Source organism: Ornithorhynchus anatinus, chromosome 13, assembly GCF_004115215.2.
Source record: "Ornithorhynchus anatinus isolate Pmale09 chromosome 13, mOrnAna1.pri.v4, whole genome shotgun sequence".
Taxonomy (NCBI): Eukaryota; Metazoa; Chordata; class Mammalia; order Monotremata; family Ornithorhynchidae; genus Ornithorhynchus; species Ornithorhynchus anatinus.
In genome coordinates, this window is record NC_041740.1 from 32252341 (window position 1) to 32269389 (window position 17049).

Consider the following 17049-nt stretch of genomic DNA (forward strand, 5'->3'; position numbering starts at 1 on the left):
CCGGGAGTCAAACCCATGACCTCTGACTCCGAAGCCCAGCCTCTTTCCACTGAGCCACGCTGTAAATGCTAGGGTCAGTACAAGATAATCAGATGGGACACAAGCTACATGAGCCTCACAATCTGAGAAATTCTCTTTTCCAAGGGGCAGGGGCACATTCAGTATTAGAACTCAGCTGCCTTGGCTCTCAACACCCTTGGCCTAAGAATATCAGCTAAAAGTTCTCATCAGGGCCCAAGTACTGACACCAGTTTCCATTATCACTGCTAACACGTTGCTCCAGAAGTATGACCAAGCTTGGGAAAAAAAAGACACCAAAAGAAATTAGAGTAGCACCTTTATACTCAGGGCACCAGAGAAGCGGTTCCATTCTATCAGTTAAATACATATTTAAATTGGTTTTCTGACAGTTACATTATTTAACCAGTAGAGTGAAACAGCTCATTCAGAGCCATCTCCATTTACTCCATAATGGCATGCTTGGGCCAGGAATCCACTGCCCAACAGAACCCTTCCTAAGAGCGGTTGGGCTAAATCCGCAGCAAAGCATGCAGAAACAGACGGCAGGATATCAACAATTTGTTTTTCCTTGAAAATACCAAAGCAGTTAGATCATGCTAATGAAGCAATCCATTTCCACATTCCATTTGTGCCTGAATTTTGTTTTTTAAAAATCTCTTATCACAGCAGACTCTGTGTCAATGGGCTTCCATAGATGGCAGAAATTTTTAGCATTTTTCCTTTTAAAGACAAAAAATGATGGGGCAGAGGGAACAGGGCAAGAAGAAGGAAGACAAACCTCCCGTTGGATAAGACCTGGTGTGAAATGCTTCAGCTGGGAGCCATTATTTAATGGGCTGCTCTATCTGATTTACATCATGATAGTGGAAACCCAGTAAGAGAGAAAAGAGAGGTGCTTAAGACAATTGGAGTGATGTTCTTTTTGGAACTGTACCCACTGTTTCATATAACAGGAACACCTCAATTTAAGATCCATGGTGTCATAAAACCCAAAGTCTTCCTGAGCCAAATAGTTATGGAGCTACCATAATTTAAGGTGCCATCAAACCTCATAACCTCATGGTTTTTCTTTTTAAGAGATAGAAATGGCAGCACAGAACCCATGATGACTTCTGCAGAGAAAGTTCTTTTTTCCCTCAGTGTCTCTTGCATACTAAACTACAGAATCCTTGCGCTGGAACATGGGATGTTTTATTGTTAGGGTGTTATGTGGGATAAAATTTTCACATCCCAAAGATCAAAGTCATAATATACTGAACTTACTTGAGGATAAACTTTTGAAGCCTGGTAAAGCCCTTCAAAAGAAACTCATGGTAACCAAAAACAGCCCCAGATGCTTGTGTTCATAATTTTTTTCCTTTTAATGGTATTTGTTATGTGCTTACTATGTGCCAGGCACTCTACTGAGCACTAGTGTAGATATAAATTAGGTTGGACACAGTCCATGGCCCACATAGTGATCACAGCCTTAATCCCTATTTTACAGATGAGGGAACTGGGAGACAGAGGTTAAGTGACTTGCTGAAAATCATGCCAGCAGGCAAGTGGCAGAGCTGGGAATAGTACCCATGTCCTTCTGATTCCCAGGCCCATGCTCTATCCACTAAGCCATGTTGCTTCAAACATGAGTTGAAGGTCTTGCTAAGTTGCTCAGTTACAGTCTTAGCCTAACCAAAAAATGGAAGACTGGAGTATGGTGTCAAGAACTGGATTACGTACGGTACCTTATTCCCCCTCAGTGAGCTTGCTCAATCAGGGCAGGGAACTTGTCTGCCAACTCTTTTGTATTGTACCCCCCCAAGTGCTTAGTACAGGACTATGAACATAGTAAGCACTCAAAAAATAAGATCGACTGTTCCAAATTCTGAGGCATTGATATTTCTAATCACAGAAACGTGCTTCAGTTTAAAGTCCTGTGCACTATTTCACCAATACAAAAGAATTTGCAGGAACTTCCAAAAATATGCCAGGGTTTTTAGCAAGTCACCCACTCTGCTTATCCAGAAAGCAGCTTCTCTGGATTTCTGGTACCCTTCTCTTTGCATTTGTACAACAGTCATTGGTAACTGTCTTTGAAAGAGTTAAGTATCAGGCTGCAATGTCCTGGGAATGCTAGCTGAGAGAGCCAGTGGCTTTTCCCTCCTCTTGTTTTCACCCTGGAAGGAATCCCAGCATTTTGAAAATTAAGTGATGACTTTGGAAGTGAGTTCTTTCCCTGTTTCCACCCCAGCCAACTGAGAAATCAGCATTAAAGTAAGTCCCAGCCCTGCCTGAGAGAGAGAGGGATATGCAGTTATCTGCATGTTGAGAGGATATTTTTACCTTGTCCTGGGTGATTCCCAGAGGCAGGGGGAGAGTTTTGATTTGGAAGTAATTGTTTGATAGTCCTTAAAGACAAACAGTCCCCTGAGTATGGGGAGAGTAGGAGGCGGAGGGCAAAAGGAAATCAAGTTTATTTTGGCTTTAGCTTTTTTTGGCTTGGTGATTATCATGGTGACATCTTAACTTTGCGATCCTAGAGGGGCCTGGCAGTCAGCACGCTGTGTGAGACCAGAGCAGGGTGAAGTCTGGGTACGGAGCTGGCATGGCCGCTCTGCTCCTGGGCTTGGAAGATCTCCTCTATAGCTGGGACAATCTGGTGTGGAATCTGACTCTGCAGGCCCGGAGGACGTGTCGATTTGGAAACCCACGGGTCTTGTGGCTGATGCTGAAGCCATGGTGCCTCTCCAGGACCGTGTACCAGGTGGGATTGTAATGCCTCCTTTGCCTAGCGAGAGTGTCCTTTTTGGGGAGGGAGTGTGGTGTAGGGACGAGGAGTCCCTGACTAGCCTTTTGAGTCTACGGGCTCTCCCCCACCAAATAGAAGGGGAATGACTAGGATTCCGGTATAGGGTTGTACAACGGGAGCTAAGATCTTATCCTCCTGGATCGAGGGGAGGAAATTTTTCCAGTCTCATAGGGACCTATAATGTTTAAAAGGAATTGTGAGGAAGAATCGTTTCTGCCATTTCTTCACGTTAACTCGATCAGCATTGGCCCTGGGTTGATCTTTAAGCTCTGAAAACCTCTCACCTTAATCCAGTAAGAACCGATTTCCACTGGGAAGGAAGTGTTCAGTGCCCCTGCTGTGCCGTGTATTTCATCTGTGCACCAAAAGTCTTGGGCCCACCTGCTGTGTATCATTGCATTAAGAATTCTTTAGCCACTCTGACCCCTCTAACTTGATTAGCTGGCTCACCGCACTGTTTTGAAGCAAACAGGCATGGCCGGCTTTTAAATTTTTGTCTTATTCTGGCCAGAGTGATAGGCTTTAATTAACCAGCATTACTAAATGAATCATTACGATTGAACGACTTCTTTTGGCAGTGGATGTTTGGTCTTGGGTTGAAGGGACAGCCCCCAGGGGTTTACCCGTGTGGAACTATATTTGGCTGTGGGTACACAACAGTTAGGAATTGAGTTGTGCATCTGAAGGAGTTTGTTCCTTCCAGTGAGACATGTGATCAGCCACATTGACCCTGGTGGCTTTGTTCTTGTTGCTTTTCTACTAATGAGACACTCCAGGAGATAATTGTGGAGCCATACAAGTGGTTGCTGAAAATGAGTCTGTGGTGGAACTGGTAGGTTTTATTTATTATTGCATTAAGCGCTCACTCTGAGCTGAGCCATGGAATAGATGTGAGATAGACTGGACTCTCCCTGTCCCACTTGGGGGTTACTTCATGAAGCAATAGGGTGGGTGTGTTTCTCTGGAATGCAGTGAGGATTCCAAGGGAAGATCATTCTCTCTTATAGCTTTTCCAGGGTGCTGTTCAGTTACTGGGATAACTCTACTTTCCCCAAATTCACTATGGCCTAATGGAAAGAGCATGGACCTGGGAGACAGAGGATCTGTGTTCTTATCCTGGCTCCACCACTTACCTGCTGTGACACTTTGGTAAATCCACTTAGTTTCTCTGTGCCTCAGTTTCCTCCTCTGTAAAATGGGGAATCAATCCTTGTTCTCCCTTCTACTGAGACTGTGATCTCCATGTGGAACAGAGGCTGGTTCAACCCAATTATCTTGAATGTATCCCAATGCATAGTACAATACTGGGCACATAGGAAGTGCTTCACAAATACCACAGCTATTATTATTACTGCTGTTGTTATTATTTATCATAATCATTCACGGGTCTGACTCCTTGGTTCTGGAATGTTTTTTTCCCTAGTCTGACTTCCTTCCCTTTGTTTACCAATCATTTGAAGCACAGAATTCTACAACCTCTGGAGAATCCAGGATCCAGGTCTCTATCTTAAAGGAGCACCCTCATCACTCCAAATGGGAAAATACTCCATCCAACCCTCCTGCATTCCCTTTTCAATCACAGATCTGTCACTAGTCTATGTCCCTCAAAGGCACACTCTTTGTCTTCTTATTTGTTAATCCATCGTAATTCATCTCTGAAAGGGCAGCAGAGGTCCTGCTTCACAGACGTTCTGAAAAACCATGATAACCCACAGGGGCTGGGAAAGAGGCAGTTTCGAGGTAAGAACCTCAAATCCATCGAACCTCAAATCCATCTTGCTTGGTGTGCTTTATCCAGCAAGTTACCCTAGAAACCAAACTCATTTGGGGCAAAAACCTACTTTGACTTCAATTATCGGTTTATTTAAGGAATGTACTCTGTTTTTTAATCCTATATATCCAGCTCTTTAAGACCAAGGATTTTTAACGTTGGTATTTGTTAAGCGCTTACTATGTGCCGAGCACTGTTCTAAGCGCTGGATTTTTAGAAAGGAGGTGGGAGGCAGTCTCACTCTGATAAATGTGCATTATATGCGTTAGCTTTAGAGAGAAGAAAAAGATGACCCTAGAGGGGAACTTATTTCCTATCTTTTTCCAAGTCCCAGACTCTGGATCTTTAATGTCAAAATGATTTTGACTGTCTGAAAGATCAGCAACCCTCAATAGCATTTATTCCTTCCCCTCCACCATGCAACTGAATATGAAAAGGAAAGTGAACAGACTCTGCATTCTGACTGGCCAGCCAGCCTATAAGTCTTGGCCACAGACACTTAGGTGACATGTGGGAGGTGCTTTAAGAGCTTGCGGATGATCATTTTAAAATGTATTTGTGTTTGATTTTTTTTCCAAACTGTATCCCTGGTAAAAGTTGGCAACTTCTATTGTTCATTTATCTGCCCCTGCAAGAACCAGTTGACTGAAGGGCCAAAAATATCCATCGTCATTGGATTTCCAGCCCAGAGTCACAGGGAGTGAAGCCTTTCATGGGAGGCTTTCTTGGTCTGTAAGGGAGAAGATGGCTTGAGGAATTGTGGTAGGCTCAAGACTCAAGAGTTTTTCCCCTTAAATTTGTCCCTGTCTCATCTTTCTCTGAAATCTGTCCCTTGTTCACTCAGAACTTTAGGATTAGACACTTAACATCAGCTTCTCCTATCTGTAAAATGGAATGGCTCTGAAGACCTGAATTGGAGTTACCTGGGGAGGGGAATGAGTTTGATTTCATTAAATGAGGGTTGTTGGAATGGGTACAAAGTGAGTTACTAGAAATCACACGTTCCAAAAAGGGAAACTTTAGAAGTGGGCTTCACTTTGTCAATGCAATTTTGTCAGTTTCCTGTTAGAGAGCAGAATTAGAGCCTAACTGCAGCTGAGTCTCTACCAGATTTCTCTTTATTTCACTTGAAATGTCAACCGTTATTCAGGCAGAACCAAGCTCACTGGCACTTTTCCTGCCGTGTAGTGATTGATTCTCAGCTCTCAGTTTGGGTAGGGATGCTATCTGAGTAACTGGGGCTATGATTCATGGGATGTTTCTAGCCTGGAAATCGTTGGTCCAGGAGAGATAGAGAGGAAAACAGAAGGACACCTTTAAGAAGGGCACATTTTGAGGCTGGAAGAAGGAGGTGTAGGCCAAAAATAGTGGACTTCAGAGCAGCCGAAAAATTTCGAGAATGGATTTTGGAGCAGGTTTGTAATGCTGAATCTTGAATTTGGCCTCTCCTGCAGAGGAGAGGAGAAGGGAGTTAGCTAGTGACCTTCCAGTGCAGCAGGGAGGGGCAGTGGGGACAGTATTTTGGAAGCTCTTGTCCATTTGTGACTTGAACTAGATCTAAAGACAATCTGGTTTGTGAAATGTTAAGGTCGCAGGTGGAACTGGTTGGACTTGAGATTTTTTCTTTTCTTGCTAAATGAACAAAGTCCAGAGTGGTGGAGAAAGAACATATTCCTCATCTTACAGATGAAAAGAAATGAAGACCAAGATGGCACATAGCTCCAGATTGAGTCAACGCCAGTAGGAATAAGGTTGAAATTTTTTTATTCAGACTGTGAGCTTGGGCTGAGCCGAAGTCAGTCTATCCAAGGGGTAAGATTCCCTCATTTTCCTGGTGGAACTGGAACAAAAAATCCCTTTTAATTTGCTTTATGGTATATTTTAATGATTTGAATTAAATTGCACATTACACGTGTGTTATTGGCAAGTATTGTTAAATAACTGTGGTTTTTATTAAGCGCCTACTATGTTCCAAACACTGTACTAAGCACTGATGTAGATACAAGATAATTAGGTCCCACATGGGGCTTACAGTCCAAGTAGGAGATGGAACAGTATTGAATCCCCATTTTGCACATGAGGGAACTGAGGCACAGAAGTAAAGAGACTTGTCCAAGATCATACAGCAGGTACATGACAGAGCAAGGATTAGATCCCAGGTCCTTGGTCTTCCAGGCCTGTGTTCTTTCCACTTGACCATGCCGCTTACTCCCTCCGTACTACACTCTAAGTTCCTTTTGGTAAGGAGCAGCGTGGAAGCAGTGTGATCTCAGTGGAAAGAGCATGGGCTTGGGAGTCAAAGGTCATGGGTTCTAATCCCAACTCCTCCACTTGTCAGCTGTGTGGTTTTGGGAAGTCACTTAACTTCTCTGTGCCTCAGTTACCTCATCTGTAAAATGGAGATTAAGACTGTGAGCCCCATATGGAACAATCTGATCACCTTGTATCCTTCCCCGCGTTTAGAACGGTGCTTTGCACATAGTAAGCGCTTAACAAAATGCCATTATTATTATGATTTGGGGCAGGGAATGTGTCTACTAACTCTGTTAAACTGAACTCATCCGAGAGAACAGTAGCATTCAATAAATACAATTGATTGAGTGATTAACTGCAGCGCTTAGTAATTGTATTCAAGTCCAACATTCAGGGCCACTGGAAGATGGTGTGGTTCTGGGAATGCGTGGATGGTTTCTCTGAAACCAGGGTCAGTTCTGGAGACAATAAACAAACTAGGACATATTCTCATAGTGGCCTCCTTGCAGACCTCTCTGCCTCCTGTCTCTCCTCACTTCAATCCATTCTTCACTCTGTTGCTCGGATCGTTTTTCTACAAAAGTTTTCAGTCTACGTTTCCCCACTCCTCAAGAACTACCAGTGGTTGCCCATCCACCTCTGCATCCAACAGAAACTCCTTACCATAGGCTTAGAAGCACTCAATCACCTTGTCCCCTTCTACCTCACCTCGCTGCTCTCCAACTACAACCCAGCCTGTCCACTTCTCTTCTCTAATGCCAGCCTACTTACCTGTGATCTTGTCTATCTCACTGCCGACCTCTCACCCCCATCATGCCTCTGTCCTGGAAGACCCTCCCTCTTCATATTTATTCAGTCATATTTATTGAGCGCTTACTGTGTGCAAAGCATTGTACTAAGCACTTGGAAGAGTATACTATAACAATAAACAGAGACATTCTTGCCCACAACGAGCTCTTCGTATCCGACAAGCAGTTACTCTCTTCACCTTCAAAGCCTTATTGAAGGTTCATCTCCTCCAAGGAGACTTCCCTAAGCCCCCTTTTCTGTTTCTTCCATTCCCTTCTGTGTTGCCCTGACTTGCTTCCTTTATTCGCCAGCCCCCCACCTTTCCAGTTCCACAGCAATTATGCACATATCTGTAATTTATTTACATTAATATCTGTCTTCTCCTCTAGACTATAAGCTCATTGTGAGCAGGAAATGTGTTATATTGCTATGTCTTACTCTCCCAAACACTTAGTACAGTGCTCTGCACACAGTAAGCACTTAATCAATATGATTGACTGACTGGCTAAAATGGGGTAGACTTTGGTGAGATAGGGGCGTCTGTCTCCCCACTGGCCAGAACTGTCCACCTGCATCTCTCCCACATCCACATCTCTCAAGAGCTGCACTCAGTGAGTGTTCCCCAATTTTTTGCTTTACCAGTGTATTCTGAGAACGAGCTAACATTTGGAAGGACTCTTCAGGCACCCTGAGAGAAAGCAGGGTGAAAATGGAAAATTCAAGGAAGTGTAAATTGAATCAGAAGTGCTTTCTCTCTTTCAAGAGTTGGGTGTATTTGCAGAATAGCACTCAAACCGAACCCTTTTCAAGAACCCTGGATGCTGGGAGAAAGCTTTTCTTCACGTCGTAACTTCCCAAAGTCATTGCTTTAGGGAGGCAGCGAGGCCTAGATAAAAAAAAAGCACAGGACTCGAAGTCATTAAACCTGGGTTCTAATCCCAACTTCACCACTCCAGTCAATCAGTGGTATTCATTGAGCACTTTTTTATGGTATTTAAGTGCTTACTGTATATGTACCAGGCATGGTACTAAGCACTGGGGTAGATGCAAGCTTATCACATTGGACACAGTCCCTGTCCCACATGAGGCTTACAGTCTTATTCCGCATTTTACAGTTGGGCTGTGGGGCTGAAGGTACGGTGAATAAAGGGTCCAAATCTAAGTGCAGGGAGAAAGAGCAGGGGAAATGATGGCTAAGTCACAATAGTTTGGTTGTCTTTGGTGGCTGGGAGAGCCCCAGGAACAGAATTCTCTCTGCCTGTCAGGGAGCTGCAGGAGATGAAGCCAAATCTAGGTCAGGAGGTAAACGGTTCCTAGAAATGTGAGGCGCCTTCTGTTCTCGCTACCCTGGCGACCTGTGTGGTCTCCAAATGTCTGGACTGCCTCTCTTACCCAGGATTCCATTGCGTTGGTTTTGTGGTGCAGCTCCAGGAGGGCATTTTGTTTGTCATTTTCCCGTGCTGGGCAGCTACCATAGTGTCTGTGAGTCTTGGCCAAATAACCTGCAGTTTATTTTCTCTTTCTTCAAAGCCAAACACACCGGGCACCACTAAGCATTTTCTGGGCGACCGTGGAGCAAAGCCGTGCTTACTGTTAACCAAGTGTGTGGAGGAAATTGTAGCCGACACCGTAGTAAAGAGCCTCGTTCCAAAAACAACACTGGAAGGGCCCAGAATGCCAGCTTCTATTGTTCCACCAGGAGCAGGCGCCTTGGACCTGGTTAGATCTGAGGGTGTGTGTGGGAAGGTCGGGGTGTGTGTGGGGGGATTCCTTCCATTTTATTTTTGAACCATTTCTGTAATATTTGGTTTTCTGCCCCTGACCAATCTGGCCCGTGTAACCACAGCTGCTGCTGCAGAGTTCTCATATCGTTATTCTGAATGCCTGGCAGCAGGAGGTTTCTTTCTGGTTTGGACCAGGTCCTTAATCCTGGACTTGCCAAGCCTTTGTCTGAGATACTGCCACTGTGCCATTGAGATGGGTGGGCACTTCTTTAGTTCCCAGAGATGGACAGATTTGGGTGGTGGTAGGGGGTGGAGAGTGCATTACAGCCTGGACTGCCCACTGCCCTCTAAATGATAATAAATGATTTTAAACAGGGCTTTTATTTTTTCCAAAGCTCATTCACAGCAGCCATTTCATTTTGTCCTCACTGCACACCTCTGGGACGGTGGAGTTAGCACACAGTAGGCATTCAGTAAATTACTCAGTGGAACTTATTGAGCACATCTGGAGTATAAAACACTGAATTCAGCAGTGCCAAAGTACAGTAGAAATCACCAACGCACAGCACCTGCCTGCTAAGTGCTTACCATCTAATCACCTCAGTTTCTTCATGTGTAAAATGGGGATGAAATACCTGCTCTCCCTTCGGAGGTCTTCCCTTACAGTCCCTTAAACTGTAAACCCTGTGTGGGACAGTCTGATCTGATGGTCTCGTATCTATCCCAGCGGCTAACACAGTGTGTGGCACATAATAGGTACTTAACATTTACCACAATGTCCTTTTCATTATTATCATTATTTTGATTACCAACTACATACCATTAATTGGTACATCAAGAGTCTGAGTAGCATCCCAGGAACTTGAGGCTATCCTTCTCAGTAATATGTGGAGTTATATCCCTCCTCTCTCACTGGGCAGGAAGTGTCCCGCCCAACACAAAACTCTGGTCCTCTGGCCTGGGGTTTGCAAGATACCCTACCTGTCACTCACTCCCGGAGCACATTTTCCAATTAGCAGCTGAGAAGATGAAAGCCCAAAGAAGTTCTGAGAAGCAGCATGGCTTAATGGAAAGAGCCTGGGCTTGGGAGCCAGAGGATGCAGGTTAGAATCCCGACTCTGCCGCTTGTCAGCTGTGTGACTTTGGGGAAGCCATTTAACTTCTCTGTGCCTCAGTTTCCTCATCTGTAAAATGGGGACTAAGACTGTGAGCCCCACGTGGGACAACCTGATAACCTTATATCTACCCCAGCACTTAGAACAGTGCTTCTTGGCACATAGTAGTGGAAAGATTCCCGGGCTTGGGAGCCAGAGGTCGTGGGTTCGAATCTTGGCTCTGCCACTCATCAGCTGTGTGACCCTGGGCAAGTCACTTAACTTCTCTGTGCCTCAGTTACCTCATCTGTAAAATTAAAACTGTGAGCCTCACGTGGGTCAACCTGATGACCCTATATCTACCCCAGCGCTTAGAACAGTGCTCTGCACATAGTAAGCGCTTAATAAATACCAACATTATTATTATTTATTAACAAATGCCATCATCATTATTACCATCTCATCTGCCCAACACTATGAGTAGGTAGCAGAGCCAGGGATAATTCCAAGCACCTGTGGCTCCAAGCCTCTTCTTTTAGACATTTAGACCCCGCTCCTTCCCCAAGGAATGAGGTTTCTTGTGGCTTGGTGTTGCAGTGCTCCTGAAACTGCTCGCTCATCACTATGTGAGCCAAAATGGGAAGCCGGTTGTGGTGTGCACGGATGTAAACAGCGAGTGGTCCCCAACTACTCTAAAATATTTGCCTATTTGTTTAATCTCTCAGTTTGGAGACAGGCCTTTTCATTCACATCTGGGGAGCGTCAGGGCCCATCAGCTGCAGAGAAGGCAGATCTTGTTAGAAAAGGTCTGTTTAGGTTACACTCTGGTCCAAGGCTCGCCGACTCTCTTTCGCCACTCTCAAAGCCAGCTGCTTGACCAGGAATGTCTTGTTTAAGCAACGGTTCAGTTCCCAGGCCTCGAGGGGATGCCAGAGGCCAGGGCCCGGGCAGGGAAATGTTAGTGAGTTTTTAAAAATGTTTGGCCGCCTCCTGTCCTGAGCCAGCCTTTCCCAAATTGGAAGGAAGAGAAACCTTCTGAAAGGAGAAAGCTGCTCATATCTTCTCATCCAAACTCACCTCAAGGCAGATCTCAGGCCTGTGCCCTCCACAGCTGAGTTTCAAGTTCATTCATTAGCCATTAAAGAAGTTTCAGTGAAGCAGGGCTGATGGGAGAGTCATACACCCAAGTTCTTGTTCTTCACATGAAAAGCCCATTTTGGTGGCCTCTGGAAATGTCTTCACTGGGGCTTTCCACTAGTCCAGAAATGCCCATGACCAGCAAACACCTTCCTATTTTTCATACCTGCACCTTTTTTATGTTGCTTACTGTGTGCCAGGCATTGTACTAAGCACTGGGGTAGATACAAGCTAATCAGGTTGGTCACAGTCCCTGTCCTACATGGGGATCACAGTCTTAATCCCCATTTTACAGATGCGGTAACTGAGGCATAGAGAAGTCAAGTGACTTGCCCAAGGTCATAGAGCAGACAAGTGGAGGAGCCAGGATTAGAATCCAGGTCCTTCTGACTGTGCTCTATCCTCTAGCCCACGCTGCTTCTCAGGTTAGCAAGTAGGCCAGTGGCAGGGCTGAAATTTGGAGCTTGAGTCTTCTGCCTCTCCGTTTCATGTTTTTTCCACTAGACCACATTGCTTCCCAATGTCATTCAAGTTATTTTAGAGTTATCAATTCATTGGTCAATCAACGGTATTTATTGAGTACTTCCTGTGTGCAGGGCACTGTACTACATGCTTGGGAGAATACAGTACAACAGAGTTAGTAAACGCCAACCTGCCCACAAGGAGCTTACAATCTGCAGGGAGACAGACATTAAAATAGATTAGGGTAGATGAAGTAGTAGAATATGAGAAAATTTAAATAAGTAGCTTGGGCCAGGAATGAGTACCAAAGTGTCTGAGGAATGTTTAAATTAAAAAGGGGCAGTCAACAGAATAAAGACCTGTGAAAGAGCAGAGAGATTGCAGCAGTCCAGAGAAGAATAAAAGATGTCCTCACCCTCGGCTATTAGAGATTAAAAAAAGATTTGACAGACCATGCAACCCACCCCCCTCTCTCTTGAGGCTAAATGGATAAAGGAGCTCAAAGAGCAAAGACGGAGAGACAATGTTTGTAAGGAAGTAGAAACTGAATCGACAAGGTACACAGCTGTTTCTCCAACATCTGAATCAGGCCTTGAGTCATTAATCAGGATGAGGCCAGAAATAACAGAGGTCTTAAAAATAAGCAGAAATTAGTCACAACACAATTGTGAATGTTCTTTTCTGTTTACCTCCCCTTGATGGGGAATTAACCATCCCTTAAACCAGTCATCCGAGGCATAAATTTAGGGCGTGAGCCTGTTTTTCATCTTCATGTGACTGGCTCTGGAAGGAGGAGAGAATTCTCAGCACAAGATAAGGTCAGATTGAATTAATCCATTCGAGGCCCTTTTGCTACAGTTAATAGCCTGTGTGCAGTGCTGCTAGGAATACAGATAATTAAAGAAATATTTTTCCGAGGTGCTGGGATCCTTCTTAAAGATGTGTTGACTTCCGATGAGAGAGTGAAATGAATATCTTTGTATTTCATGCATTCCAAAGGGGAAATACAACACAGCTGTGGTTTCCCCAGCTCCCTGGGCCTGTGACTTCTGGAGCAGGGAAGTAGAAGTGACTGAGTGGTATTATGGGGTTGCTTGCTGAAGGCGGCATTTGTAGTTTTAAAGCTAGGCAATAATGTCTCTGTTATTTATCGTGCTGGGCTAAAATGGCAGACCAAGTAAGAGGTGGGTCTATGGGGAAATTTGAGGTCATAGAGTGGTACATCCCAAACCATTAAAGGATGTCAAGGAGGACCCAAATCTGTTATACTGTATTCTCCTAAATTGTTAATATAGTTGTCTGCCCGCACCAAGCCCTCAGTAAATACGATGGATTGACAACAGTCAACAGTAAGCCACTTAATTTCTCTGTGCCTCAGTTACCTCAACTGTATAATGGGGATTAAGACTGTGAGCCCGATGTGGGACAACTTGATGACCTTGTATCTACCCCAGTGCTTAGAACAGGGCTTGGCATATAGTAAGCGCTTAACAAATACCATAATTATTATTACTGTTGTTATTATTATCATCATCTCACCAGGCATCTGATTCTCAAGGAATGGTCTTCTCTCCCAGCCTCACAAGAGGCCCGCTGATAAGGAGTTGGAGATTGAAATTCTTGAAAACTGTTTGAAGACTTCATTGCATTCCTCTTCTGGGAAGTGTTCTGACCTAGACTGTACTAGAAAAATTATTTCATCCCCTTGGGGATTTCTGAAATGCCCTTCCCCAGGGGTCTAATTTACTGCCTAGCTTAAAATCTAGCTTAAAATCCTGGAAGAATCAGACTTCATTTTCCATAGAATTTACTGTCCACTTAACAAGATGATCCATGGAGAACTTGTTGAGGGTTGGGAAAATAAGCACCTTCCCTTTAGATAAACTTCCTTTGTGTTCTACAATCCTGTGATTGAACTCTGATTAGTTATTCAGGGACAAAACTGAGAATTAGGCTTCTCATCTGCGCTGGTGCAGGCCATAGCTGAATCCAAACACACAGGAGTAATAATACTGAGCGTCTTTAAGTTAGACCCTTTGTGTTTGGGGATGAATCAGGCTGACAGGACTACTAAATGTTGCTTGCATCATGGCCTGGGAATCATAAAGGTAGACATTGAGGTGGGCTTGGCTAAGACAAGAGAGGGTGGTTAGCATCATGGCCTGAATTATAATTTGGAAGATCATTCAGACAATTGCTTTTGCTGAGCAATTACTGCGTGCAGAGGACTGTACTAAGTCCTTGGGAGAGAAGAATATAACAGACACATTCCCTGCCCACATTCCGTTTAAAATGGAATAGTTGGCTGGATGGGTAACTGAGTACTTAATCTGTAATTTATTTTAAAGTCTTTTTCCCTCACTAGATTGTCAGTTCCTTGAGGGCAGGGATCTTGTCTCCCAACTCTATTGCATTGTATTCTTCCAAGCACTTAATACAGTGTTCCACTCACCTTGAGCACTCAATCAGTGGTGTTAAGTGCTTACTATGTGTAGAACTCTGTACTAGGTGATTGGGAGAGTACAATACAGCAATGTTTGTTTTCCTGACCATCAGAAGCTAAAATCAGTCAATCGTTATTTTCAATCAATCATGTTTATTAAGCGCTTACTATGTGCAGAGCACTGTGTTAAGTGCTTGGGAAAGTACAAGATTACATAGGCTTAAATTCCATTGATAAGGTGCCCAGATACAATTTTGGAAAGGCCAAGAATATGGCCACTGTGACTTCTTCCAGCCTCTCTTCTTCCTTTCCTTACTAAAAATTCCCAGACCTGCCACCCTGCCTTCGCGCCCCCCAGGCCAGGCTAAGTGGCAAAGCACAGAGGTAGAAGCAGTGACCATCAAAGCAAATGGCATAGCTGGCTCTACCCACAGACTTCTGGTTCCCCTGGTAAGTGTAAGCCTGAGTGTAAGCCTGAGCTTGGAGTGTGTACGAGAGACGGGGGGCTCTGCCCCAGTCAAGGTGCATAAATCACCACCAAATATGGCAATCCAAATCTCCCTTCTTCCCCGCCAACCCATTTGAAAAGCATGCCGTCTTGAAGAGTTGGGGGAAAGGGGCTGCTTTATGAGAGGATTTTCAAGTGTGTCGAATTTTTAGCTCTTGATTTAGAATATCATCTTAATGAAGGTGAAACGCAAGCGTCTGACGCATCCCACGTTCAGGTATTAGCGTTTGCCATGAATCTGATGTGCTCCAAAATCTCTGTGAAAGGTCTGAGAAAACAAGGCCTTCTGTGTTCTCTGGTAGTGGGAAGGCGGGAAGGGGATGAGGCCACCTCAGCTAAATCTGCAGTTCGCGCCAAGTTAATGCAGAGTAGGTGGAGGTGGGGTTGGGGGGGAAGAGGGCGTGAGACTCTCTGGGGATAACTTAGCTTTATGATCACGCTAGCTTTATTAGGTGACTCGTCACGTACGGTATGCCGAAGCCAGTACTGTGAGAGGCTGTCTTATATAATACCCAGGTTGGGGGCGGAAACTGGTTAGAAAATGAACTTTTGCAGAGCAGATTTGCAGACAGCTTTGCCCAGGAGACTTCTCAAACTTTACGACTACATATTTAAGTATTTATGAGACTTGAACTGTGTTCCATTAAAAAGAAAAAATCTAGGCTTCCAGAAAGGGTAATTAGCCCCAAATGTTTCATAAAGGATCTGAGTGTTCTGATTTTAATCTTCTTGCCCAGCTTTGTTGTGAGAGGGAAAAGAAGAAAAAAGGAATGAAGGGAAATAACAAATCACCTTGGATTTTAGGACAGTAACTCCTGTGAGCCCCCCAAGGTACAAGGACCATGCCTATTTCCCAGCTGTGTATCCCTCTTTCTCAGTCTTTAGTATAGTGCTCTGCACCCAGTAAGTCCTTAATAAATACTATTACTACTGTCCCTAGCTGTGAGATTTAAATGTTGCTGGAAAGGTTTGGGAGAGGTGGTGATTTCACCATCCTCACCAAAGAGACCCTTTGCTTTTAGTCATTTCATTTCCCCTTCCTTTTCTTCCATTTCTTTCCTTTCCTAAGCATGATATTATGTAGGCAGTTTGGCTGGTGTCCAGCTCTCTCCCACGCTCTGGACCGTTTCCCCAATAACTCAACCCCTCACTGCTCTTGGCAAGGCCCAGGGTGCCCTGTAATTACAGAGAAAATGGAAATAAAGCAAGCACTAATCCCCACCCGAGCCACTTCAAATAGCCACACGCCAAACTAACAACACCCACTTTCCCTACTCATGGGGTCAGGCCACTCACTGGGTTCAGGATTTCACGTGAGCTGCATCTCCAATGTGAATCCCTCAACGGGGGTGGGGAAAATTCCTCTCTGCTGCCTTGAACCAGCACCAGCTAAAGACTTTCTCTCCTGTGCAGCCCCCAGTTTGATCCTGAGGAGGCCGTTAGCCCTCACCGTCCATCCAGCGTGCACTGGGACAGCAGTGCATACTACAATGAACAGGGTGTGAGGGCAAATGTGCCGCACTGTGGTCATGTGGCCTAAAACAGAGCGGTGAGCACACAGATCATCTATCTACTTTTATAGAGTACTCTCTGATTGAATAGAATGCCATGACCTACTCCCAAATGCTTAGTATAGTGCTCAGGAAGTGCTCAATAAAATACCATTGATTGGTGGATTCTTGAATCAGGCAATTCCAGACTTAAAACATGCACATGTTGTGGGTTCGGGTCTATTGTCAAGTTGTCCCACAAAAGGTCACATGGGCTTAGGAGTCATGGGTTCTAATCCCGGCTCCGCCACCTGTCAGCTGTGAGACTTTGGGCAAGTCACTTAACTTCTCGGTGCCTCAGTTACTTCATCTGTAAAATGAAAATTAAGACTGTGAGCACGTGGGACAACCTGATTACCCTGTATCTACCCCAACACTTAGAACAGTGCTCGGCACATAGTGCTTAACAAATGCCAACATTATTATTATTATGTCTTTTCCACAGTCAACAACAGTTCTTTTTCACAGGGCCACTTTCCTTTGAGTCAGAGTTCTCTTCTGATGGGCTT

At 44.6% G+C, this 17049-nt stretch overlaps 1 protein-coding gene across 2 annotated transcripts in view; it reads left to right on the forward strand.

Annotated features, from left to right (window-relative positions):
• Positions 1-17049, forward strand: part of FRMD4A (FERM domain containing 4A) — a 250340-nt gene that overhangs the window by 20910 nt on the left and 212381 nt on the right. The window contains exon 1 of one of the 2 annotated variants that reach the window (XM_029077375.2): positions 2417-2764. The exons of the other annotated variant lie outside the window; for it this stretch is intronic. Within the exon in view, the coding sequence (XP_028933208.1) occupies positions 2606-2764 (159 nt within the window). The 5' untranslated portion in view covers positions 2417-2605. Of the gene's footprint in view, positions 1-2416; positions 2765-17049 lie in introns of those variants that run through there. 2 annotated transcript variants of the gene reach the window in all.